The sequence below is a fragment of the Ischnura elegans genome, chromosome 9 (genome assembly GCF_921293095.1).
Source record: "Ischnura elegans chromosome 9, ioIscEleg1.1, whole genome shotgun sequence".
Taxonomy (NCBI): Eukaryota; Metazoa; Arthropoda; class Insecta; order Odonata; family Coenagrionidae; genus Ischnura; species Ischnura elegans.
The window spans coordinates 8,134,754-8,162,507 of record NC_060254.1 but is presented as its reverse complement, the minus strand read 5'-3'; the positions used below and the strand labels follow the sequence as shown (position 1 = coordinate 8,162,507).

General features: G+C 42.1%; 1 protein-coding gene across 1 annotated transcript in view; it reads right to left on the bottom strand.

The window, feature by feature from the left end:
• The window catches only part of LOC124166048 (neurogenic locus Notch protein), a 309,186-nt gene that overhangs the window by 26,299 nt on the left and 255,133 nt on the right, over positions 1–27,754 (bottom strand). Inside the window, exon 5 of the mRNA XM_046543640.1 lies at positions 21,737–21,870. Within this exon, the coding sequence (XP_046399596.1) occupies positions 21,737–21,870 (134 nt within the window). The remainder of the gene's footprint in view (positions 1–21,736; positions 21,871–27,754) is intronic.

Here is a 27,754-nt window from a genome sequence, read left to right as displayed (position 1 = left end):
TGCTGAATCGAAACGATTAAAACAACATATTTTCACCATCCTACGTTTCAAAGGAGATTCTACTACTTAAATGACTTCCAATTCGCTAAATTTAAGACCATTTCTGAACATAAAAATGGAAAAAGTGCCAAGTTTTCACCGAATTAGTCTCATTTCTTGAATGTTTTAACCAGAGGGTTTGTTCGAAGTTCCCGAAGTAGTGAAAATCGCTAATATTATCACAAAAATGTCACGCATGAGCAGGGACCACGCCTTGCTCCGTACTGTGCCAGCTATAAAAATTTCGCTCAAGATGAGAGGATGTTATTTGAAATCCAAATTTGGACGGACTCCATGTATGGTCTTGACGACACAGCCTTGATACAGCAGGTATGAACAGAATTACCCAATGTAAGTGCACGGACTAAATGACTAACATTAAATCCAGGACTTCTTTATTTGTTGTATGAGAAGGATAATTGCATGGACGAATAGGGCCTCAATATGGAGATGTCACTTAAAGCAATTATCACACGAAAAAAATACGAGATGGATAATAATTTGCATTCTTCGCGAATCTCCCAAGTACCCTAAAACGAAATTATTCTCTGACCACTAACTCCCTCACTTAAAATTACGAGTTGAATAAAGAGTTAGACAAGTGGAATTCAAAACGAAAACGAAGTATGATGGCGTCACTGTTTCAGCCAAAGTGAAATTATCACGAATTCACACGGAAGACACCATATGGAAAGCTTTCCGGCGCGATGGATATGAAGCGATTTAATAATTAAGTGTAATCCACTTCATCTCAGAAAATAAGTGTTATTGCACGTGAACACGAATGAAATTGAAAGTTATTCCGAACAAATTTCCACTGAAGAAGTAATTCTGAGAACGGGTAGGGAGCGCCTGAGAAGAGTATGTTGCTCATTAAAAGATTGTATTGGTACAATGGAGATTCATGGCGCGACGAGGATAAAATTTAAATAAGTTAAAATATTTAACACTGCCGTCATTTATTCATATTGAATTAATATTCATTATTATTATTCGTACCTATTCACTTATTCATTTTGAATTAATAATACTAAATTCAACATTCATGCTGAGGAAATAAAGGAATAAAACTTCGTAAGGTTTACTATTATATTAATATGGGCACGACCCGGGTTCCGTAACGTAGTTACATCTTCAGGAAACTACGCTACGAAACCCGGGTCGTCCCATATTAATATAATTGTGAACCTTACGAAGTTTTATTCCGTTATTTCCAACATGGAGAGGTTTCACAAAGTAAAGCCTGGAGTTATCGCAGTTATATTCATGCTGAGATTTAAAATTTTATCGTGAAATCACGGTTATAATTTTACCGATTTTACTAGGATACCGCGCCGAGGATAAAATTTAAGTAAGTTAAAATCTTTAACACCACCGTCATTTATTTATTTCGAATTAATAATACTTATTTCGACATTCATGCTGAGATTTACATGCGATTGGTTTCCAATTTAATACACCTTAGCCTGAAGGTGACGTGCACCAGCAGCGATGAAAAACGTGAAACTCGGACACTACGCAGCTTTTAATTATTCCATAGTGAACCTGGAACACTTAAAATATTCTAATTTACTAAAGATACTACCGCAATCCTCGTGAAAAAAGCGATCCCTTCCACACGAGCGTTCAAATCACTCAGTGAAATCAGTGGGATTAGGCAGATGGAGACCAGCTGAGGATGAGCTGAAAACAGCAGCAAGAGTCATTGCCCGGATGGAGACTCTGGATTAAGGCCAAGTTTCGCCGAAAGTTAAGCCGGCTAAGCATTGTCAGCGAAGCACACGCGGAGGGCAGCCAGGTGGCCCAAGGTAAAGGGAAGTCATGACACCTTATAATCATTTTAAAAGGAAGGGTAAGCGCGGGAACTAACTACTTTCGCGCCGGCTGAGATGTTACCCCGCGTTTCTCACGTCCGACCGAGGATGAAAAATCGTGTGGCGGGATTTCGCGTGACGCTGGTATAAGGGCGCGCGCTCCACAATATGGCCGTCTGACACGGAACTCCCTTTCACCGAGGAGAAGAACGAACGCTCACATATATATATATATATACCACTACAACTCATAATCCATTCATTATAACGGGCATATTTTTCCCTTAACCAGCCACAGCCCATCTTCCGATCAAATTGAAAGTCAAAGCAAAGAGTAATGAGTTTACGAAAGATCACCGGGCCAAAGGGGCGGTCATTTGAGAACTGAAATCCCAATAGGGAAAGAACAGCTCAGTACAATGAAGAGGATTATATTTTTTCCTAGCTCACGGAACGACAGTGCTGAGAGAATTAAAGTACATTCACGTTAGGTGGCTATGACTCGCCGCTGCCTCAAATACGATGCACTACTATGCACTGATTAGAATACGACTGGGTAGTACAGATCAACCGACATGAATCGGGATACACAGCCATCGTGAGATGATCATAGATTGGATGAGCGAATATTTCCGACCTCAATATTCACATCCAACTTCCATGTTGGGCCATCGAAAAAACAATATTGAAAATTAAAAAAACAGTAATCACGAGAATTTTCACAATAAAAATTATGACCCAAAATCCACTCGATTGGATATGTCAGATATGTAAGTTGACAGCAGAGGGAGAAGGGCTCAGCTGCACCCATGAAACGGACCATGTAGTTGATGATATATTTCATAACAGGGGCACTACTGTTAATCCTGACGATGTTGAAGGCACCAGAACAGCGTGAAGTATACATGTGCACGTCGAGACGGAAGAGGCTCACATCTTCGCACTTTCGCGGAACCACGCCATATCACGTTCATTTTCCACCGCGAGGGCACAGCAAAGTAAGAGTAGATACATATTCCAGGAAGGCCGTCGGAAGGAGTAACCCGATTCAGGCTGCGCCCGACAGCAGAATGCTGCAGAGGAACGGTTGTCAGTCCTAAGAAACCTTGACAGATACCTTGGGAGACATTTCCACTCTGAGACTATAACAAATCAATTAGAACAATAAATTTTCGGCCAAACACAAGATGAATCTCGGGATGAAATAATGCCTTCACTGAGAAATTTATAAGAGACCTTATCCCTTTCTACGAATATGATTCGCTCGTAAAACAACTTAAAAAGGCATAGACTTCACTAGACCTCTTAAAATGGAACATAACCTAATTCAATAAGGTTCAACGGGAATATCGGACAATTTTGAACATTCAAATTGACAGGAAAAGCAAAACATTAAAACTTGGACCAAATGGAAACTAATCATTAGGGATTTTCATTTCATAAATCTTTATCGACCGAAAAATGATAAATCACATCGACAACAGTGAACAATCGATGAAGTTTACATGAATGAAGAGTTTGAATATCGTATATGTAAAAAGGTATGAAGGTATTCTCGTTATTTTCCACTTCTTCGGACGTTTTTCATAATCACCGCGTTGGTATTTACCAAAGTTAGGATTAACGACAAAAGGCAATCGTTAAAAATAATTTAAGGTATCTCATAACTTCACTGTAATCATTTAATTTTTCAGAAAAGTAACTTTCAACTTAAACTAGTTAATTTTCTTATTTTCCAAGCTTTCATCTTCCACCGACCACGAGGTTTCAACGGATAACCGTCATTCTCAATGAAAATACCCGAAGTTTGAGTCGTCATGATTGAAAAAGTCCACCAAAGTAAACCTGAGTCTACTTTTTTAAAATTAATTTTTACCGAAATTCACTTTAATCAGTTAATTTATTCGGTAACTTTCTCAAATATGGTGTTTATGAAAAGCGTTAAGGTGTACCTCTTTTTTAAGGCATTCAAAATTTCATTATAGTAACCAAATAGAACGCAGATGCACCCATTCCATCTTTTTCTCCATAGTCTTATCTCCAATTCCATTAAATAAGAGTCCAGCGATGATTTCATAGACATTCACAAATCATCCTCGCGGGATAAGAACTTAGACGCGGTTTTAAGGGCGACCCGAGACCGGTTGCCGTCTCGAGAGAGCGGGATAATGAGAAGCTGTCCCGACCAATGGAGTTTTTGTTTTATTTTCTTTCTTTAGCGGAGGTGATCATTCGAAGATTTACGGTTTAAGACCGGAACCTTGAACCAACGATTCCGCATCCCTCTATCTACGGAGCGAAGTTTACGAATCAACATAAAGTTGCCAAACTAATCGTCACAAGCGCCGAAAGGATATGCATTATTTAGCAGGACAAAAAGCAAAGCGTCGTAACTCACGATCAACAGTTTTCGTGAATGGAAACACAGATGCTAGCGAGCCATTTGGGGGAATCACGGTCTTAAAACCGAGTTCGTTCATTGTAATATTCTAGGTGGTAGTTTTTTATTTAAACGTCGAAGAGAAACTGAGGGCTACTGCGGTCTTCAAATTCTTGAAAATTCTCTGCTCTATCGTACACGATGATCAAGTCCTTTCTCCTTATCATAAGTTGGATAAAATATAGGCACAACAATCACTGCAATGACAGATATTACTTCAATATCGACATTTCGAATGCATTTATATTTACAATGGTGAGAAATAGCAATGAAAATAAATATTAGATCACGAATCATCATGAATGTAAATTTCCTTAATTATATCTTATTTCTCCTTGAAATTCGCACCGCTCTGCCAGTCAGAGACGCGAGTGGCGACTTTTGCAAACCCATTGAAATTAGTGGTGGGTGGCAACACATTTACTGGAGATCGTTTATTGTAATATCAGTGGGGGAAACTATGAGACACCGCCCCAGGCGGTCTATTGCTAGCAGCACCGACGAGATACACCCACCCGCCCGCACACACTACGCGCGCATTCCACCGCTGGGCTGGGAAGAAGAACCCCTCGCTCGCGGAACCTGTTATTGCCTCACAATATCGTCTGGTTGGTTCTGGCAGCAGCTATTACATAAAAGGCCCCCAAAGAGTTCCCGATTGCCTTTTCAATAGGGAGGGGATGGGTTTTCCAATTACGTGCGTCCACCACCCCGCCGGACCAGCGCATACACTACCGATTAAATCCCTGCGTACATCGGTTCATTACGCGAGACATCCTCTGGGAAAAATTGTTACGCGGTTCAGCGGCTATTCCCTCCACTCACGACAGAGGGACCTCATCACCACTACTGGAGTGCAGGCCACGCTGAAAGGATGGAGGCTCACGGGTCACCCATTGTTGACCACTACTCGACGAGTTCAACACAGGGCGTGATAGGTACGGGAATAAGAATTTAGGCGTTGGTAGGGGAATTCGTTTTTCTCCCCAACAATAATTTACTTCAATAAATGCGATGCGTGATTTCGTCAGAGCGTATCCTTCTTACTTGTAAACGGGCGGTGTTTTAACTTCCCCCACCTATACACCTATCGAGGAAACGAGCAGTGCTGTATTCATTTATTCTCGTACCACTGAAAACAGCTCACACTGGATTTTACATTGGGATTTTCCACTAGATATCATTAATACGGGCACGAAAAACCATACCCCGCCTGGGTAGGAGTATGCTAATCTAATAGATATGATAATCTATCCAAAATCAAGAAAAAGAGGCTTCATAGAGGAGGACGCCTCAATTTGCCACGTTGAAACTTGATTTTAGTTGCCACCCTGGGGCGCATTTTAATAGTTTTCGATAATGTCCGCAGAGATGCAAAGCGATTCATTTACTATCAACAGAGTCCATTTCTCTGACTTTACATCGCGAACAACTATCCAATCAGAACGGCACAAGCAGCAGAGAAAAAAAATGATGTACCTAACACCATTATCTTTCACTCGGTTTACATCACCATTGATAATACATCACCATTGATTCAGGAGCTTTGAAAGAGTATCATCACAATGAATTCAGCGGCAACGACTGCTCGAGTTGCACCTCACTGTGAACACTATGTTATACCTACTCACTCAATGTTTCTACTTGTAGGTTGGTTTGCATGGATGAGGGTAGAGTTCAGTAGAGATTACGCTACAGGAGTGTGAATTTCACACGTTTATATCAATTCCTTAACCAGGGCCCCCTCGAAATTCGTGGATTTTGATATTGGGTTTCCGATTTGATCCCTTCCTTCAGCAGCCAAGCGCTATATCAACTAGGCTCTCCACCCTATGATATGTAAATTAAAAAACAGCATCCAATACCAAAAAACGTCTCGAACGTGGCAACCTGTAGGCCAGGAAGCCAGGGAACAATAAACTCCCGATTACATGCGGCTACATGAAGGGAGTGTAAATGCCTCTCCGGGACGCAATTAAACGTGTAGACACACAAACGGACAATCTCCGGAGCACACGACGCAAGAGAAACAAGTGCCGAACGACTCGGCCTCCCTCCATTACCAGCTTTAAAGTCTCCGACTTGAAAATAAGAGGGAGGAAAAAAAAACAAAACAAAAGCGACACCACCACCACGGGACGACTGAGAGAAAAATCTCTGAAAAAGTATGCTGCGGCAAGGAGGGACTGGATGGAAAAAAAAGGGAGTGAAAAGAAGTGTGGGACGACTTCCAGAAGAGACCACTTAACGAAACAACGAGAGGAGACGGAGTGGGAGGGAAATAAAAAACAGATACAAGGAGAAGGAGATAGGACGAAATCTAAATAGAGACGAAGAGAGGTCCAGAGGAAATGATAAAATGAAAGACTAGAAAAAGGGGAGATTAAAGAATTAGGGTGAGAGCCGCTAGAGACTCGGAGCGTCTACGCACTAGACTTAGATTGCTTTGGCAATTAAGAATAGATATTTTTCAGAGCGACAAGGAGAAAAACATCTTAGAACCTCACTATCCTTCTAGGTCCGACAAAAACGATAAATTACGAGAGATTTTTTTCCGAAATGATTGGACTAGGAATTGGTTGTTCTCCGGAACAATAAAGGACTTTAATAAATGCAAGAAGGAACTCAGTGCGCGCATACCTCTTCTTTATTCTTTCTTATTTTCGCCAACGGCTGGCGTCCTAACACCGCCTGCCACACGCCTATTTAGGTGACCAGCGGGGTAGCATGTGGATGCGGATTAAGTAATGATGCGAAGCAATAGAGGAATAGGTAAAGCGAACATCCAATTTTAAAGACGAAGGAGGATAGAGCATATAGGAAGAAAACGTAGAATGGTTTATGAGAAAAGAGGAGACATCCGAAAAGAAGTAATCGGGAAATGAGACAGCAAAATACGACAAAAAAAGGCATGCGCGATAACGCAAAGCAATGGACGACGCGTTGCAAGGAGTTCTAGGATGAGTAGTAAGATAAAAAATGGAGGAAGAAAATACTAAAATGAGGAGAATGTGCAGAAAGGACAAAAGAGGAAGACGAGTAAACTGGATGGCGAGGGAAGTGAGATGGGGATGAATGGGAGGGGGGAAAACAATGGAGGACAGAAGAGGGAGAGGAACGGGAGGAAAAGGGCGGAGAGAAAAAGGAAGAGGTTGCAAAGGGAATGAGGTAATAAAAGATAGGAGGAGAAAGACGAGAACAATGCGAAGTAAGCGACAAGGCTGGGAGGAGGAAAGGTAGGTGAAGACAGAGAGACAAAGGAAGGCCGACGGAAAGAGGATTGATAGGCAATAAAAGTAGGAGAGGGAGAGAGGGAGGGATATGTGCAATAAAGCAAAGTGCACGAAAAATAAGAAGACTAAAAATGGAGGAAGATAGAATGGATAGATGGGGAAGAGGGGATGGAAGATGAAAGGACAAAGAGAGGAAGGCAGAAGGAAAGATACGCAACGATGCGAAGTATGCGATAAGCAAGGAGACAAAAAAATATGAGGATGACGGGGAGAAAGAACGATAAAGAAAGACGACGGAGGAACAGGCAAGCGGGATAAGATGCAATAGAAGACAGGAAACAGAGAGAGAGAAAGAGGTAAAAAATATGGAGGAATGCGAAGAAGCCTGAGATGAATAAGAGGGATGAAAATGAGAACAATAACTAGGATGAGAAATTCAGGGAAAGAACGAGGTCGGAGGAGAACGAGACACTGGAAGACGAGACTAAAGCAGATGCACAGAGACGCATTAGGCGTTGCGACGGAAAGCATACACGACGAGTGAGAAAACAGTAAGTGCTCGAGGACAGAATGGAGGAGAGGAGACGGAGGAGGGAAAGGAGGAAGATTTTGGTGGCAATAGACAAGAACAGGAGACGAGAAGATAAAGAAACACAGGCAATGAGACGAGGCATTGGGCCGACGCGAGGAGGACGCATGCGATAAATAAGATGACAAAAAAGGGAATAGTATAAATGAAATAATGTATATGTATAAATATATGAAGGGAGAAAGACTTGCATATATAGAGAGGGAAGAGGTGGCCTTTAGTGGCTGATGAGGAAGGAGAGATACTCTTGGAGGAGGGAGGGTGTGGGGGAGGAGAGGGTGGAGCCTGCAGTGAGAGGGAGGGGTAACACACACAAGAGACACCCCCTCCCTCCCTACAGAGAAAGAGGGAGAGAGATCTCGTCTTGGCCAGTCAGTCGCCTTAGCAGCGCTGAGTGTGGGAAGTTTCCCATGCAGTCTCGACGACGGGGACTGGTAGGGGGTGGGGTGGTGGTACGTAGAATGGGGCCGGAAGAGGGGGCGGGGTGGAGAGGGGGGGTTGAGTGAGGGTGGATGCATGGCACTCCAAGGCAGAGAGGCAGCGTGTAATAGGAAGATCAAGCCAAGCCAGGACCGAGAAAGGAATGGACGACACGAAATATAAATACCATAGGCGAACTAGTCGAAGAATAGTATAAAATTGAAGGAAGAAAAAACGATAAAAATTTAAACGGTAGAATTTAAAATAAATAAACATGATTAAATATCAAACGGTGCAAATTTCTGATTTTTTCAAGTTTTTTTTTCAAATCCGTATGGTGTTAGAGGGCAGAATGTTAGGGAAACGAGGGAGGGGAAGGAAATGAATAGGATTTTTGGACAGATTGAAAGAGAGTAGGCCTTACAGTGAATTGAAGAATGCAGTGCTGGAAGGAAAGGGAGGCTCCCAGATCACTTCTTTAGTACTCCATGGAAACCTACCTTAATCGGTAGTATACTACAATAATAATTCGATTGTTTGATTGATTCTTTCCGTCACTTATTATTACTTTTCTCAACTCCTCGTGTGTATATGTACGTGCGGAATTCTGCTCGGGTTCTCCAACGGATTATGTTTTCCATAGCCGACGTTTCGATGTGCATCGCCGTCAGAGCAGATGAAAATAGGTGATCGCCGTCACACGAAAATTTTCATATTGACATTTAATAACATCTACAAGATAAGTAACAACATAAAGCTCATGGGTGGTGCCTAGGAGAAATAGAAATTTCAAAAGTCGATTATAGAAGCGTCGGCCATAGAAAACTCCACCCAGGAGAGAACCCGAGAAGATTTCGAGTGACATACACGTGCATGTATTGAAGAGAGAAGAAAAATCATTAACGGTGGAAATAGAATGAACAAATCGATCAATTTAATAAAATATCCGAAAATCGTGTATTATGAAATCGCCACTGTTTGAATTTTAACCCGTTTATTTATATAAAATTATTCAACAAATTAAAGCATATAATTCATGTGAACTTCACAATGGCAAGCTATACTTTTTAAACCTTGGCTGAAAAATAGACACGAGATGAATTGACTAAAAGCATCATATTTTCGTGAGAATGGAGGTATCGTAACTTCATATCAGTCATTTCTGGCATAAATTTTAAATACTTAATCTTCCCTTTTATTTTCAAAAGCCCTCATTTTTGAATTTGCTGGTCACTTAATACCCCCCTAAAGCTACGGTTATATTATTTCCATGTCTAAAAGCCACTTATATTGTAGAACAAAATTAAATATCAATTAAAAAAACTCGCCTTACCGAAAGTGTTCGAGTGAAGTTTACCAATCCAGCTGCATTTCGATAATAGTTCCTGGCATTTTAGATACTCTTTTTTAACTTAATTCATCACTAAAAAAAAATACACGGAGTTACGTTGCTTTTGACGCAGAGACTTATTTCTTCTTCTTTGGTAAACTTTAGATGTTACATGAAGAACCCGAAATGGGTTACATCCAAAGGCAAACCAAGACGCGTCCTTTTTTTAGGAATAATATTTATTTATTTAATTTATATAGAAATTTCATCCAGCACACTTTTTGTTAACGTCTTGCACCCTTTGGGACCCTCACAGCGGGCAGCCGCGTCGAGGCACAGGAAGGACCTGAGCGAGGAAGACTATAAGAAGAAAGAGGTGACGAGAAGAGAGAGATAAAGAAATAGAGACGAGGTTCGTTGGCCGTCATAAAAGGTAAATAATGGCTAGGCGGGTCGGGAAAAAGAGAGAGAAGGCAAAGGAACAGAGGGAGGGAGAGAGAGATAAATGGGGGATATTCAAATAAAGTGCGGGCCGGGTGGCAAAAATAAAAAGAGGCGGCGGAGGAAGAGAGGCAGGGGGGGTCCAGAGTGATGGGAGTTGATGATAAGGACCCAGGAGAGAGGACCCACAACACGGGCGAATAAGGAAAAGGGAATCCTCGCGGAGAGAGCATTGTGGGAAGGGCAAAAGAAGACGGAAAGGCGCAAAAACAAAAGGAAGGACAGGAACGAAGGAATTTTTAGAATCTACCACCACTTGTTCAAATGTTCAAAACAAGTATTAAATTAACTTTTTCAACTTTTTTGCACGACTGTATTGTTCAACGAACGGATACCCCTGATTCTAAACGCAACAGCTCTTATTCGCCTGTTTGAGCCATGTGATACGCCATTTTCATTTTTAACGAAACATTTTGACCTTGGTTACAGCATAAATTGGCCTTAAAGCCGAAAACATTGAGGAGTAAGGTGCCCACGTTATATTTTTCATCTTATACAATCGAGTATATCATGTTGGCCCACTAGGCAGGGACATTTCTGATCCATAAGTAGTATCTCTACTGATCCAATTCATAGGCACACCACTATAACTTAAGCGTCTTGACAATGCTTTAATAGAGTCCTACTTTGTGTAAACCTTGTTTTCTTTAGCATTCCCAAGTCAATGTTAGCATCTCCCTGATGGGCTACTTCACCGGCGAAATTGGGAAATCCGAGACCAAATACTTAATTGCCACAAATCACGCCTTCTTGAGCCGCACCAACACTCCGATACAACACTCACGTGTTTTTGTACAACCAAATACATCATAGAAACACTGCCACCATAAGCAAACGTTAGGTCTTTAAGCACTTGAAACTTTTCTCAGTTGTTTTCGAGGGAACGACATTAACTTCATTTAAAGTCAACCCATATTACATCTCTACTCACTCTCTAGGACTCTTACTCTAGGAATTACTAACCATTAGCAATTTTTTAATGAATAAGCATGTATATTTTCTAGTATGCGTAATATTTCTATGACCGTGCGGGGTGCATGTGGTGGTTCTCTTGCATGCTGCATGTTGATGATTTGTCACCCCCTGCCAAACATCCTACATCTAGAGGTGGCTCGCAGGGTATTATGTAGATGTACATCAACTTTGTCGTAAAGACAATAGTGGCTGGAGAGGTCTTTTCTTTCAGTACACTTGACTATTGCGAATTTTGTCGGTCTCGGCATAAATATCACTAGCCACTCAGAAGAGGATGAGGTGTACCACCTGCGCTGACGGGAACGGTACAGGACTCAAAGACAGCGCAAAGCAGACTAAACAGATCAGAACGAAAAACACTTGAGGCTCCAGACTCAGGCTGCATACAAAAAAGGCCCCGGCAGCCAACGCGCAGACAAGCACATGAAATCATTTGTACGCCTGAAGCGACCGCAAGCGTTACAGGCGCATTAGAACCGGTTTAATTGTACATCCATAGATGAGCGACTTGTTTTCAGCGAGTGGAAATGGTAAGTTATCATTGTAGTGGGAATAGAGCTTAAAGAAATACATACAGCGATCACATCCCCCATTGCATCACAGAGTGCGTCATGGAAGAGGTATTTCTGGCCACAACAAGTGGAGTATACCACCTTGAAACCGGTGCGAGAACATTAAATCAAGAATATCGCACTCCTGCAAGCTTTCATCAAGTATATTGAATACCCAGAATAAAATTACGAAATCAAAACACCTTACCTTCTCCGATACTATGAAAATATTAAACGTAGCAATAAGATAAAACACAGAAATTTGTGAAAAATACTCAACGCCATCTAGAATTACGAAATATATGAAACCACGCGAAAACCAACGTCCCTTCGCGACTGAAATAAACAAGATTGATTTCAAAACTCGTACACTTACCAGAAAAGCTCACGATTCCCAGAAAAGTGGAAGGTTTAGCGATTTTCTTCAATTTTGAGCAAGAAAAAGATCGATATTGACCAACAGCTGAATACTTCGGTTGTGCATCCAGGAAAACAAACATACTGTCCGTGGCGCAACATGCATCAGGTCACGATTCGGACGCAACAGAGGGAAATCACAAAATAGGTACAACTGCGTTGATTTCAACCTAGCAATGAGCTTCTCTCCAAAGCTGAAGGTTTACTTCACCCCTTCGCATCAACAACGCAATATTTTTTAAAGGCAGCCAAATATGTTTGAAAGGCAACATCTAATCGTAACTACCAAAAGCATCTAAATCGCAGAGAGGTAACCAACAGTTTGCGCTCATATACTAAGGTTACCACAGTGGAACGATTACCCACAATCGAAAATAATGAACTAAAATTCACGCTCCTAAACAGTATAAGATCATCGACTTCGAGAGCTAACGATAGTGGAAGATGAAATAAAATCCACAGTCATCGACAGGACAATCGAATGGACAATCCACTATAATCAACAATGGATCAAATTTACGTTCAACGATGATTGATATATCACAGCTGATAGTTAAACCGTCTCAAAATCGACTAGATAGACAGCTGACAATTAAAAACAATCGACCATAATCGATAATCCTTCACAATAGACAATTATTGACATTCTGCCAACACATACTGCAAACCATTACCGACAATCGAATAATATAGAATTAGTATTCTATATTACATCGCCTATCACTGACATTGGATTATGTCGATTACAAATTGCATTAGGTAAACCGATTAACGGGCCCACACAATAACAGCGCCAGGGAATCCCACTGTTCCACATGGCGTTCGTTGATTGGGGGTATCCACATGAAAGTAAGCCGATCGGCCATTGAATCAGAGCGCTGACGGTAACCAGAGAGAGAAACGAGAGCCGCCTTCGCCAGAGATGGCACCAAGCAGTAGTCGTCGTCACGAGGCATCGCGAGGCGGAGACGCCCGTGGACAGCCACTGCCGTGTCACGCGCGGAACGACAACAAAGAAACAAAAAAATGGTCGCTGTCGTTTTTGGGGGCAAACCAATTACCCGTACTCGATTATGAGGACTGCATTGCTCCCCTATCCGGGTTGAGGCCATGCCCATGACTTACTCCGTCATTCTCACGACTCACGAGGAGAGATTTCAACGAGCGAGATAAAAATGCTTCATTCATTCTCAACTCAAGAGGGTCTTTGCTTCCAGATTTGATTCATTCGACCACGGTAACGAAGCGCCAGAAGCAATTAGAAGGGTACTTGCTAATGCATTTACTCATGGGTATCTAATATGAATACAACAGTACCTGAAAGTTCTTTGTAAATTGCCGTAGCATGCGACATTCCTCGATGTATGCAGTTTGTATAAATTTATGTTCTCGTATTCCGGAACAGTTAACAAGAAATTGAAGAGGCGCGCTGCGATTCAAATATTTCCATGGATTCATTCGACCATACAACGATTTTTCGAATTATTCACCCGCATTTATCGGTTTCTCATGATTTAAATGAAAGCTTTAAAAATTGGTTATATGCCGAATGTATTAGAAGTGTGACTAATGATTCAGGTGCCAATGAGGAATGACTGCACGCTACAAGTGCAGTTATCCAAAACATAATACGACTCTTTGAAAATTTTATCCATGGCAATAAGAAGAAAATCAACATTTCGCAAGACACCGGAGGATCCCACAAAAAAATCACATTTATTCTTTTAAAAAACGTATTTGGTACACTTCTAGATCTGAGATTCCTTTCATTCGGCCTCAAACACGGTGGGCCATAAACTAGTAAGTGATACACCCTCTTATTTCGTGTCCAACGAAAGTCCGAGCTGGGGAGAACAAACAGGGAGACTCGCACAACAGGGAGCCTTGTGTGTTTGGCCATGAAATACTCGGCTAATGACCACGGGCGACACGGACACGACGAAGCGAAGCGCGTGGAGGAACCCGTTCCGAACTTGGAAGCCGCTCACTTCGATACACGGAGGAGAGAAGCGAAACCAAAACGAGTGGGCGACGACAACATCAATAAAACGGACCACATGACTAATCGATTTCGGATCCTATTCGGGACCATCATATCCATCCATCCCACCACGTTCTTTCTTTCCCCAAACACAGACCTTGAAACCGGACAATGTAATCAATAGATTTAAAAAATAATCCTTATTAATCAGATGAAATTACTTTCCACTTGTCACACCAATTATTCGCCACTAACTCGATTGTCAGGCACGTAACCAGGAATTTATGCCGGGGGGAGCATTAACATAATGCGGGTTGCCTATGCTGGGAATCTGTTGTCAATCCTCACGCTTTGGAAGGCCACAAAATTCATTAAATTAGCTACGTGTTTCGTTTACTTAATGATGAAAGTAAAATACATCGTTGGTTATTGCAAGACATAATGCAATGCAACATATCGATAAATGGAGTGTCATAGCGCGTCTGGGCAAGTTACCTCCTTAATGCATGATGAGTAATAACCAGGATGAAAAAATTTTCGAGGGTTGGGGGTGCAGAAACTCCCAAAGCCGCCCCTTGACTACGTGCCTGTCGACTAGTTACGCATACGATCAACTTAGAACGAATTATCAGAGTGGCAATTACGATTAAAGATGACACTTATAGTTGGAAACTATAGACAGGGTGAGAATAGCCCGTAATGTACTAAGCCTTGGAATTTACGAATAAACGGTTTAATAATGCGGTTTGGATATATTACTCGATGAAATTCTATGAAATTTGAAATATTCACGTATCGAGAAACCTTAATTAATAAGTAAATTGATCAGATTGATTGAACACATTAACATCGGAATAGAGCCCGTCATTTCGCGAGACTACTCTTCTACACGGAAAAAGAATAATTAATAAAATGTACTCTGTCATTGTAATAAAAATGACGTGTATATACATCTGAATGCGTAGGAAACTGGTTTATAAAAGCGGAAATTAAAGTCAATATCAGTGACTCAAATTTGATCCTACGTGAACTCAACCCTTCCACTTGGGTTCACAATTTCCTGATTAATCCTAGCAGCGTAATTGCAGAGAATATCAACTGGGATGAGTATTCGCACCCGGGGCCACGAGATGTGCCATGCGATAACTACCTTCCCACCGTGAAATTGAGACCAAGATCCCGAACGTGCGCTAGCTTCGACACGGGAAACGACCGCATTTCCAGAGCACCGAAACATCACAAACGAGAGCTTTGTGTTTATACCGGACTCGGCCATTCAAAGACACGCTCGAAAAGGAAAAAAAATAAAACAACCTGAAGACGTGGGTTACAGCACCATTAAGGGAAGATCAAAAGACGCCATTAAAGCGCGGTGACCGAGGGGCTTCCACACTTTTCAACCGGCCACACTCTTATTAGGGCCCGGGGAGAGGATGCAGTAATGGCTAGCAAGGAACATTTCTTCCGCGGCACCGAAGCATTCGAAGACTCGGTTCGGCCCATTCTAATTTGTCGGGAGGTGGAAGGAAGTAAGATGAGGACGATGCAGGTGAAGAGAGGAGAGGGGGGCGGAAGACGTCGAGGCAACGGATTGACCCGCGCATGTGAGCACGGTGACTAGGCAACGCCGAAGCCGGTGATGAATGAATCCATAAATCAGGCAAACTATTTATTACCGAGGGAGAGCTACCAGAGTCCGAGAGACCACCGTATCAATCATAATTAAACACTATTATCCTTCATCCGAGGAAGTAATGGACTCATTTCTGCCCTTCAATACCCTTAGCACAGACGAACACAAAAAATGAAACGGGAGGAAGATTGAATAGAAAAAATATTTTCCGTGGGATTCCACTAAAACCGAAAGAAATCAACCACCGGTATATTTATTTATTTAATCCAGTCAAAAAACAGCACGAGGCCAATTACAGAAGACTGCAATAACAGGAGAAACAATTTAATAATATTAAGCAACGTAACCAATAATGAACAAAAAATATTCAACAGTATTTACAAATAAATAACAAAGAATAGTAAATTTCATCGGGTGGTGTGAGGAATAGGGGGAACATTTTGATAGTGATGTTGCAGGATGGATGAAAAAAAAGGTCAAAATTTGGAACACATTTGGCATAGGAGTTGATGGAAGAAGGAGAACACGAAGCGGAAAAAAAAAATTTTAATTAAAAAATTTAAATTATGAATTCAATTCCGTTGTCTCGGGCGTGATGCCGTGGTATAATGTTATTATTTTGATATAGTACGAATAACTTTGTTTTCCTACGTATCTTTATTAAAGAACTTCACTACGAGCTAGGTCTCGATGAGGATAGTCATTATCAGGTCCACTCTACACACTGTATTCTACTTCAATCATCGGAATGGCTACGAGCTACTTGACATTTTGCGTCGTGGAGTGTACTGACGATCGTGCGTAAAATCGCACGGGGCATGCTATTGACGTGATTGGTTTTAATTCTTCCGTTTTCCTTGAGCCATTACAGAAGAACAAGATTTTATAATTACACCTATAACATAACTCATGATTGACACGCATTGATTGAATCTAATTACGTTCCGGGATCCCGCATCGATTCACCTTGATCGTAAGAATTCGTGAAGCAGTTAAGTGCCGTAAAATGAGGATCTTAAAGAGCGTACGTGTTTCTAGATAAATGTGTAACGAATTAATTTCTCATACCATAGAATAATAGATCATTTGCCAACTACGTGTTACAACACTGTGCTAATAAATGGTGGCTAACTAGTTATTGAATTCAAAGCAGAAAATCAATCTGAACGGGAAGAACCTCGCGTCATTCCACGAAAAAAATATATCACGTGTCAGGAAATAAAAACGTGAGCCCATATGCTTGTTTTAAGGCACAAATCCGGAAACTGTTCACAAAACTTAGACGATAAGTTGTACAAGTGGATGAAGCAAATTAGATAAATTTGAAACGTTATTATTTTGAGCTCAATGCTTAAAAATACAAACAAGGTCCGTGTAATAAGAAATGTCAATCCGGGTGTGAGAAACAGTGATGGGCGACAATTTGCGCCGAAAAAATTCAATGCACTCGAGCCAACTTCATTTTTTTAATCTCCTGACAATAGAAAATAATTGAAAATGAACCTGAAATGTCATTCATACACGTAAAATCTTTATTTATACATTCGCAAATAGAGACCTGACTCACTCCCTTGGTACAAAAGAATAAATAGCACATTCATTTCAACCTTTGAGCAATATTTCTCAGAATAAAAGGAAGTGAGACGTAAGATGAAGGAGGCAGAAATTGTGCCTTCCGGCTGAATTAATTCCAAGAGAAGCACTGCAGACGGCTGGCATAGTTCACAGAGAGGGAGAGAGAGAATGGAAGCACTCATGGCAGGGGAAAATATTCTGGAGACGACAATCAAGCCGTGATTGGTGTAGCACTGGAAATCTTGTCCCTCTTAATGGCATCCGGGACAAATGCAATGAAGGACACTGGCCGTCGACACCATGCCAATACCCTCCCCCGCGAGTCTTAATTTCCCTGAACGGCTGCCGTGCTTAGGGTACCACTGGAATGGAAAATGCGAGAGCACGGCCAAAATGACTACTTGGTCTTCTCCTCCCTTTCCTCCTTATAAACTTCCCCAATGACTAAATGCATTTATCCTCCAGCACATTATTCCTTCTGACATTCGCCAAGACGGAGTTAACGTTGGGCAGAGAGCTGCGATGAAAGAAGCGCTAAAAGAGAAGACGACGAAAAGGAAATTGCGAGGGCAAAGTTTGCCGACAATACTGTCACGCAAAGAGCACTTACGAATCCCAGTATAACACACGAAGAAATACTAAATCGTGTAACTAAACTTCGGAGAGCTATAGTGGGAAAACGAAACACACATTCGTGGCCTACACTATTCACTTTTACTATTTATTTCTACGACCAAATTTTGGAAACAATAAATAAGCGATTCTCAGCCAAAGCCATTTTAAAAAAGAAAAGACTATGCAACGGAGGGTGTAAGATTCAAAACTATTCGAGATCTTTGGACACTCGGAAAACCAATTCTTAGCGGTGCTATTTTCCAAAAGGAATGGCCCCGTAAAACAATAGCGGGGGTCCAGGGAAAATTCTACGGCTTCCATACCTCAACGGTGAGAAACTCTAATCCCCACGTTTAAAAATAGACCGGTCTTGACTTTCACTGATCAAACCAACCTTCAGATTGAAACAATAAATACAAAATGAACTTGAAATGAAAATTGATATTCCTTTGAGCAAATAATACCTGCTGTGAATGCGATTTAGTGTGTTCTTTTTGTGGATATTGAAAACTTTTTATTTGTATTGCAAAGCGTCTAAAATTCATACTAGAAATACAATAGCTGTATTGAAAGTTTACCCAGTAAGATATGGAGGTGTCCACCATAAAGAGAAAACTCTAACCACGCATAATTCCTAACGATGGCTACGTTTTTCATTGATAATTAATTCATATTCGTTGAAATAAAATGGGAGAGGAAATGATACCCGAGCATTAGAATGGAGTTATTCTTACCACCCGCCATGACTTGAAAGAAAGAGAAGGCGTTAATAAACACGTCGACGACTCACTACGCTCAAGTAGTTAGCCACATCATTTCTTTCTGAAATTATTCGCATGGGATTAACATTTTTTCCCAAGGAAGTATCAGCGGTAGAAAGACAGCTGGGATTGATGTCATATCGTGAGCTTGTCATCGAGAATGTCTCTGATTATGTCGGATCGGGAAATCAGAGAAAAAAAGCCTAAGGTGCCGACACTCAATGAAAACACAAAACATCTATCCGACATTACACGAATACCTCGGCATTCGTGACTAAGGGATTTGGATTCGGCTAATGCAAAAAAATATCTCTCCTCACAAATGAAGCATTTGACGTCTAAATCTTCTCAAGTTCGGGAAACTACCGCTAGAAGCCGCGGAAAAAGAGAATGACAAGTAGATTTCACGACAAGGAAGTGAGCATGACTAATTTCAACACGGCCAAAAGAAACAAGATGCTCATTTCGGCTTACACACGAAACTCAAATTCGGAAGCTCACTCGCGTAAATTAATGGCTGACTGACGCCGTTGCGAAGAGAATCGCACCAAAATTTTCAGCAGATTTCAAAATATCAATGATTCCAACAAACATATTTAAACATGACAAAACGGTGTCAATAACAGATCTCACAACGCATTAAGAGCAAACCACTTGAATAGATCAAATATCAAAGCAGCTGAAAATACAGACTATGAAATAGGACGATACATTTTCCATGTTTTTAAGACTCGAAAGACGAAATTATCAAGTGATTCTGGTTGTCTCCATCAATCATTTTAAATCATCTTTTGTCAGTGCGTTAGGCATACATCCACGACTTTATAGCAAGGAAGGAAAATTTCCTGTAGTTAAAAGTGAGACGATAAACAATCAATAAACTTGAAAGCAGTTATGAGCGATCGGTGATTCGGTCAATATATAAAACCGAACTAAAATTAGCTTCCCAGACAACTTTCCTCACTTCATGCACCGACTACCCATTTCTTTTGAAATGATTACCTCTATGGTCAATCGTGCGTGACATTATGCTTCCCCCCCCCCCATAAGTGACTCACGACGATACAATCAACGACCCTCAGACACAGGTCGTAGGTCAATTTAGTAAACTCAGGATGGGACTTACTGGCTACTGAATTCATCATTGACATTTCCCGCTGTAGGAAAACGTACTTCTGTTCCTATAGTTTACCGGAGCCGAAGCGGCAATATGAATCTACTCCCTATTCAATATGATTGCAAAAGTGAACTCTTTTATCACGATATCATCTGCATGCCACTTTAAAATGACGTACAAACACACAGTAGAATACTGAACATTTTAGGCTCAAAATATATATTAACAATATGGTCAGGATATAAAAAAAAGAAATCAAGACAACTCCATATCTCCCGTCTAAGACCTTTCCCTGATCACAAAAAGTTGTCCCCTGTTATTTTAACTAAATAGTATGCTTAAAAAGAGGGTTAATGCAATGCACCTCTATGGAATGCATCTCTATGAAATGCTTCAAAGGTAAATCATATATTTATTTGCTACTGGGTTAATACCACCATTTCCAACATTGTTTTACTTACATCATTCATTAAAGTGCTTCAACCCGGTTCATTTTCTTCCTTGCCAATTAAATTAATAGTTTGTATGGTAAAAAGTTACGAGGTTTCAATAAAATAGAGATCAGTAAAATTACTTGCGATGGAATTCCCCAATTATTCATGCCTACAACATGTCGCCGATTTTATTGAAATTAAACAGCCAGTAGGGGAGAGTGGCAAGCCGTGAGGTTGGCGAACTTGGCTCGTATGACACCGAGTGACCTCGGCCATGAAAGCCGGGCGCCCCCAGCGAACACCTCCGAGCCCAAACACCCACGCACGGAGACCTCTCCTCCCGCCCGCAACCACACTCTCGGGCAGAGCCCATCCTCAACTCAGAGCTCCCCCTACCTTCCCCCGCCTCGACTCATGTTTGCCGCACCCGCCCAGACCTTGACATATGCCACGGACCCCCCCCCCCCTCCCACTCTCCCCCCAGCAAACACTGACGAAAAAGATCCCCACGGCCGATTCCCGCGAACAGCCCGGGTACAACGTCCTCTCCCCCAAACGAAAGGGGTAAATAGGAGGAAAGGGAAATGATTGAGAATACGAGAGTAAACACCACGGTCGCACATGGACAATGTCTTCGGCGTTCGATGACTTCATTTCGAAAGTTCGAACAATCATAGCCATCTCCGAAGTCGAGAGGATCAAGGAAATACTGATCTCAATCATTTAACAACGGAGAGTGATTGGAAGTACGCAAATATGCTGATAGTACAAGCAGTACAAAAACTAAAGCACACGAACATCATTAAGACTGATGAATAATCAATCGCAGTCAATGATAATCAATATTAATTCAAATACCCGCGGAATCATTCGCATACTCGAGTAACAATTAATGTATTAAATCGGCACAATCCTAAGTATGAATGCAGGCGTTGAAGTCTCCCTAGTACGCACGACATTTTGATACTAAAAACGGTAGACTCCGGCAGTATCGGGTGGATTTTTTCAATCAAGTTGATAGAAGAGAAGACCACATTTAGCATTATTCCACACTAGGTTAATGACGGCAACCGTTAGAACCTAGGTCGATGCAATTTTTATTAAAGGGTGGAGGAGTGTTTTCTTCCATCAACGATTTCCTTTCAGTCAGCCAAGAATAGTGATAGATGGCGAACAGCAGGGGCTATTTTCTTTTTACAAACGCCCCTGAGCTTCCGAAGATATTATTTCGTCAAGAAATAAAATAAAATTTTCGCCATTTTTCCTGCGATCCGACCTTTGGGGATGAGATAGGGAGGAGTAGGTACTCACCGATGGGACATTCGCACTTGAAGTTGAGGCTGTCCACTTGGCGGCATGCTCCACCGTTGAGGCACGGCGACGGGTCGCACGGAATGTACTGCAACTCGCAGTTACGCCCAGTGTACCCGGCGTGGCAGTTGCACCTGAGAACAAGAACACAGGAGAGAGAAATGTTAGTTGCAAGACGGCGAAAAGAAAAGAAAGCGACAAAACGGCAGATGAGGCTAATAAAAGGCTTTCCCGAAAGGGAGGAAAACAGGCAACCAGCAATGTTGAACGGCACCGCCGACGCGGCAAATCAATACGAAGCGACGCATGTCGTAATTCAACGCCGGTTTCGCAGACCGCTGAAAACATGCGCCACAGCAACTGGTAATTTTCTTTAATGGACCGACCGACTGCGCCTTTTCCTATTGTCGCTGAGGGAATCTTACGACGACTACATATATAATGCTGCTACTTCCCGCGCGTTACGACCCTCAGTCCACCAACCCCATCGCAAACCGGGATTGAGTACCCCTTGCTTTCCCAGGCGAATGCATGTAAGTACGTACGCAATACACTTTCCCTTCCACATTCTCTCCGCCGACGAGTTCCGCGAACTGCCTATTGCTCCCTTAGCCTGCTTATCGTTCGTTTTACTGATATTTAACATCGATATGTTTATTACTTCCTTCGCCAAGAAGAGATGTTTTACCTCCAAGACAAGAGGATAACACGAATATTTTGCAGTACTGAGGAACGATTTATATGCACGCATGAGGGTAAAAAAATGAAAATCCACGAAAACTTGGGAATTTAAAAAATTAGACCGCCATACAGTAGCACCTTCTAGTAAAAAATAGCATGCTCTCGACAGTAGTTGAATATATCCAACGTAACAATGATTAAATAAAACATTGTCATCGATACGGGCAATACATCACGTGTGATCCTTTTTCCAGAGAATTTGATCGCCATGGACAAAACCTTTCTGTACATTTGAGAAAAGGGGGGAAAATAAATATGATAAAATAATAGCGTGGTGGGTAGACCGCTAGCCCGCTTGTTGAGAGGAATTAATACTTAAGTGAGAGAAGATTAGCTATTCAAAAAATGAGCAGAGAGCTGCGTCATATCAATTTTAGGAATGTTGTACGATGGTGGCGATGAGAGAATATACTTGATTTGGCACGAAATAGTGCAGCAATAAACATTTTTAATTTATCGATTAACATATTGTTCTATTATTTACGCTCGAGTGGTGGAGTCGTTAACTTCACTCAATGAATAGGTGAGATTGCCAAATGATTTTCATATTCAGCGGAGAAAAATCAACAAGGATCGCGGCAGTGGAATGAGACCAGAAGGGCGACATCACACATGTCGACAACCCTCGAGCCGCGGTCGCACGTGGTCCACCGGCGGCGGCTGTCCACCGCCCTCGTCTCTCGGGCCCTCGCATTCATCACCTCACGCATAAGCGGCCTCCTCACAAAAAAATAAACACGACTCATCAATGAAAAGCGAGAGTCAACAACACGGCCGCGAATAACTCAGCCCTCCAAGCGGCTTGGGCACGCGCCCCCTCCCCCTCCCTCAAATTAAGGTGGAGGGTGGGGGGACTAGGAGGATGGGAGTGGGGTGGGGGGGGGGGGGACGAACGTCGGGGGTGACGTCACCTTCGCGATTTGAACCCGACAAGACGGAACTGGGAATCGGAGACGACGACGGAGAAATGTTAAGGAAGGAAGCGGAGAGCTGGAGAGGAAAAGACGAAACAATGCAAGTGTGTGACGCAGAACACTCGGTAATTCATAACTAGGGGATCCGGGAAATACCGTGGTCATCCATTCAATCACTCAGTGATTCAACCCCAAAGGTTGTTTGCCTATGAAGGGTAGAGCTCACCCCAGACTGAGGATTATATTTCAGAACGTTGATAAAATATTGATGGCTAGAACGGAAGAGGAAGACCTCGAATGAAATATATGGAACAGGTAAGAAAGGATGTGAAAGAGGAGAAATGTGTAGATGTGAAAAGATTATCTGATAGGAGAATAATTGGAGAGCTGCGTCAAACCCACCGGTGGATTGTTGCCCAGTGATGATGACTAAAATCTTGACGCCAACTCAACTCGGTTACCACGTAGGTGCTAATAGACATGCCTCGACCCCAAAGTTCGCTCAGACTATATTGCAGTTGATAAGTAGAATGCAGAAAACAATGCAATGAAAGTAGCTTCATGTCCGCTTTGTTAAAAACCACTATGTCATGAATGTTCATCGACAAAAATCTTTAACCACATATTTTCTCAGGTTCAAATATCTGTGATTCGGAATTTTTTTAAATGCTCTCCGAGGCACTTTGACTCGCTGAATTCGACTGCAGTACCAGTCATTACGAACAGTGGAGAGGATCGATTGAGAGATGAGGTCATTTTAGGGAAGAGACTAGAGAGATGCTGAGTGAGTGCCTGCAGTCTGTAGCGTTAGGCTGTCCCAAAAAAACACTTTTTTGGAAATTCCAAAATCGTCACTCGGATTTCGATGACCCTCGGGTATACAAGGATAGGCAAAAAAAGATTTTCGAAAAAGTTTAAATAATTAGGTTGCGAGGGGCGCCTAAATACCAACACCCTTAATTTATCATACGATTTCCCAAAAAATGTCCAATTTAGGGTAATCAGGGTAAGTTGTGGCCCTTTGGGCTAAAATTTCGTCGGTTTTTGCGTATCTTTCACCGTTTAGGCTTTGCGGCCCGCGCAGCCTGGCGCCAAGAGTGGCGCTAAGCGATGCGGCTCGTGCGACGCGGCGCAACTGACGGCTGAGGCGGTCCCCCTCCCCTCCCACACCCCTCCTCCTCACCTGCCGTCGCCCGCCATGTTCGCATGCTTCAGTGACTCTGTCTCTCTCTAAAATTCAGATTTTGAACTCCTTTCGTAGACCAAATCATGTCGGCACGTAAGGTAATAATCAATCTTATCCTTATTTTGGAAAATCGTTATAAATTTGTTAGCCTACTGAGAAAATTATTCAACAAAACCAGGTTTCAGTTGAACAAGCTCTTTCCTCGTACCCCCATTTAGCATTTACCGAAGTTGGGAAGCAATCTGCAGTAAATATTGCTTTTGTTCTTCGTCGTTTGAGATACTGCTATTTAATTCTATGATTGGGGCCACCCCCTCTCGGCCACATCATTCACCACCTTGAACTGTTTGATGTGATGTCGAACTGTTTGGTAGCTTTCTGTTGTTTCCCAATTCTTAGGATATTTGTTGAGAAATTCTTGCGATAGCTCACGAATAAAACATTCATTGAACTTGATGAAACAAAAAATGATAAATCTTACCTGTGCACGTTTCTAGTCACGGGCAATTTTTTCAGAGATTGAACGAAATCATTTTCACGTTCATGCATTCGTTTCATCATTTTTATTTTGATGTGAAACGGCTTGATTGTCAAACGATTAATGAGAATAGTTCCTGGCTTAGCTTTTTTCGTTTTTTCCAAAGTTCGATCTGCTTCTTACGACCTTGGATCACATTCCACCTTTCTATGGCTGGTATCCGAGCTCTACCGTAAATCACGAGAGCAGTATGTACTCGATAAATAGCACTGACGCTTATGGTGTGCTTCAACTTTCTCATTTGGAATAATAAAACTGATAGTAGATCACGCAATTTTGGTATGTGCTTGGTGTACGAAATTCAGATTTTTCTTTTATCCCGAGGGCGAAGATATCGCGGGCTCTTCTGATCACCTTCTTGGCTCCATGTCTGCAGCTAAAATACAAACCACTATGTTCCTAGTATGCATACGCTTTTACACACTTAGACGCAAATTGGAAATGCAAGCGTTTAGAACGTATTGCGGAACAAGAGTAAAGCCCACTGAATAACAGCACGATTCAGTAGACACGAAGCTGCCCCACAATGAACTGACTTCGCAATTCACAATGAAGGTCCGAAAGAGAATGGGGCGTAAGAATGTAATACCATGCCAATTACAGCAGCGGTATCAGCTTCTGTCCTTTCGCAGAAAAATGATTTTATGGCTTGGACATCAGAACTTTCAAAACCCTGTCTGGCGGGGCAGGAAGGTTATAAACTATGGAGGGTCAATGAGAGAACCCTTAATAGTTGCTGCTAACCCTAGCGCCTCAGTAAATTCCATGATTCATATCTACCAGAGGTCCGTGTTGTTACATTGAATTCGCAAAAGGTGAGGAAATGCGCCGTGAGGACCAAAAGCATAATCTGTTGCAGTTTGTATCTCAGTCTCGAAAAATGGCAGGACAAATAACGGAGAAAGAGCTTCTGGACATGAGTAGGATTGGATAAGTGAGGAGGATAGGGTGCGGAGGGAGACGGTCTCAGCCGTGGTGGTCCTAATAACAGAATTCAATATCAGTATCTCAAACGACGAAGAACAAAAGCAATATTTACTGCAGATTGCTTCCCAACTTCGGTAAATGCTAAATGGGGGTACGAGGAAAGAGCTTGTTCAACTGAAACCTGGTTTTGTTGAATAATTTTCTCAGTAGGCTAACAAATTTATAACGATTTTCCAAAATAAGGATAAGATTGATTATTACCTTACGTGCCGACATGATTTGGTCTACGAAAGGAGTTCAAAATCTGAATTTTAGAGAGAGACAGAGTCACTGAAGCATGCGAACATGGCGGGCGACGGCAGGTGAGGAGGAGGGGTGTGGGAGGGGAGGGGGACCGCCTCAGCCGTCAGTTGCGCCGCGTCGCACGAGCCGCATCGCTTAGCGCCACTCTTGGCGCCAGGCTGCGCGGGCCGCAAAGCCTAAACGGTGAAAGATACGCAAAAACCGACGAAATTTTAGCCCAAAGGGCCACAACTTACCCTGATTACCCTAAATTGGACATTTTTTGGGAAATCGTATGATAAATTAAGGGTGTTGGTATTTAGGCGCCCCTCGCAACCTAATTATTTAAACTTTTTCGAAAATCTTTTTTTGCCTATCCATGTATACCCGAGGGTCATCGAAATCCGAGTGACGATTTTGGAATTTCCAAAAAAGTGTTTTTTTGGGACAGCCTACTGTAGCGTGCGTGAAGGAGCGTCCCGAAGGAATGAATTTTGGAAATGTGGCAAGGCATGAAAGGAACGGACGGCTGGAAAGAAATTGCGGAGGAAACGAAGGGGCAGACTACAATGGGAGGGTCCACTCCGATGGAGGAGAAATAAGAAAAGAGAAAAAAAGACCTTTTCGGAGAGGAGCAGAAACTTCTTTGCTTCGAGAGGGTGGGGACTGGTTTCGGAGGAAAACTGGAAAAAAAATAATATTTAAAAAAGCAGCCGAGTGCCGATTTGGTGGCGGGGAGAAAGAATGACGAAACGCTTTCTCCCGATTAGAGCCTACACTGTTGGGTGTTTAGCTATTGCGAGCACGATGAGATGGGGGAAACCTATCTCTTTATATGTTTATTTATCGATATCAAAAATCGATCCTTTCGTCCGATGATGCAGTGCCAATGAAAACCATAATGGCGGATGACCCTATGTGGCCAACATATGGCATACGTTTATTATCTACGATCGAAAAGTAAAGCCAACTATCATGCGCAATAAATAAGCTAATAGCACTCAATCGATCAGAAAATTCCGATATGGACAATTGGTCATCTGATGAGTCAATGTGAAAACGAGGTATACCACGAAAAATATTTGTTGCGTGTTCCATGGAAACACAAGTTGATTAAGAAGTATAACAAGCACAGCCAAACGACAAATTCCCACGTTCTCTCCCTTGAAGACGAAAAACTGCATTTAATCATCCCACACTCACGAAAACTCCTATCATTTTGTGTTGCCTCAAGTTTTCGTCCAGTGACGCACATTGCAGGAATGCGACCCCGCCACTTGAACCGAGGAACACCGGGGCGACGAGGAGGACATCAGGCTGGGAGATCCCCAAGAAAAGCGAGTGAAATAGCTCCATCATATCCTGCACTTCAATACGACCTATAAATGTTATCTATTTACATAGAGACTTCAAGATATTGCTACCAGGAA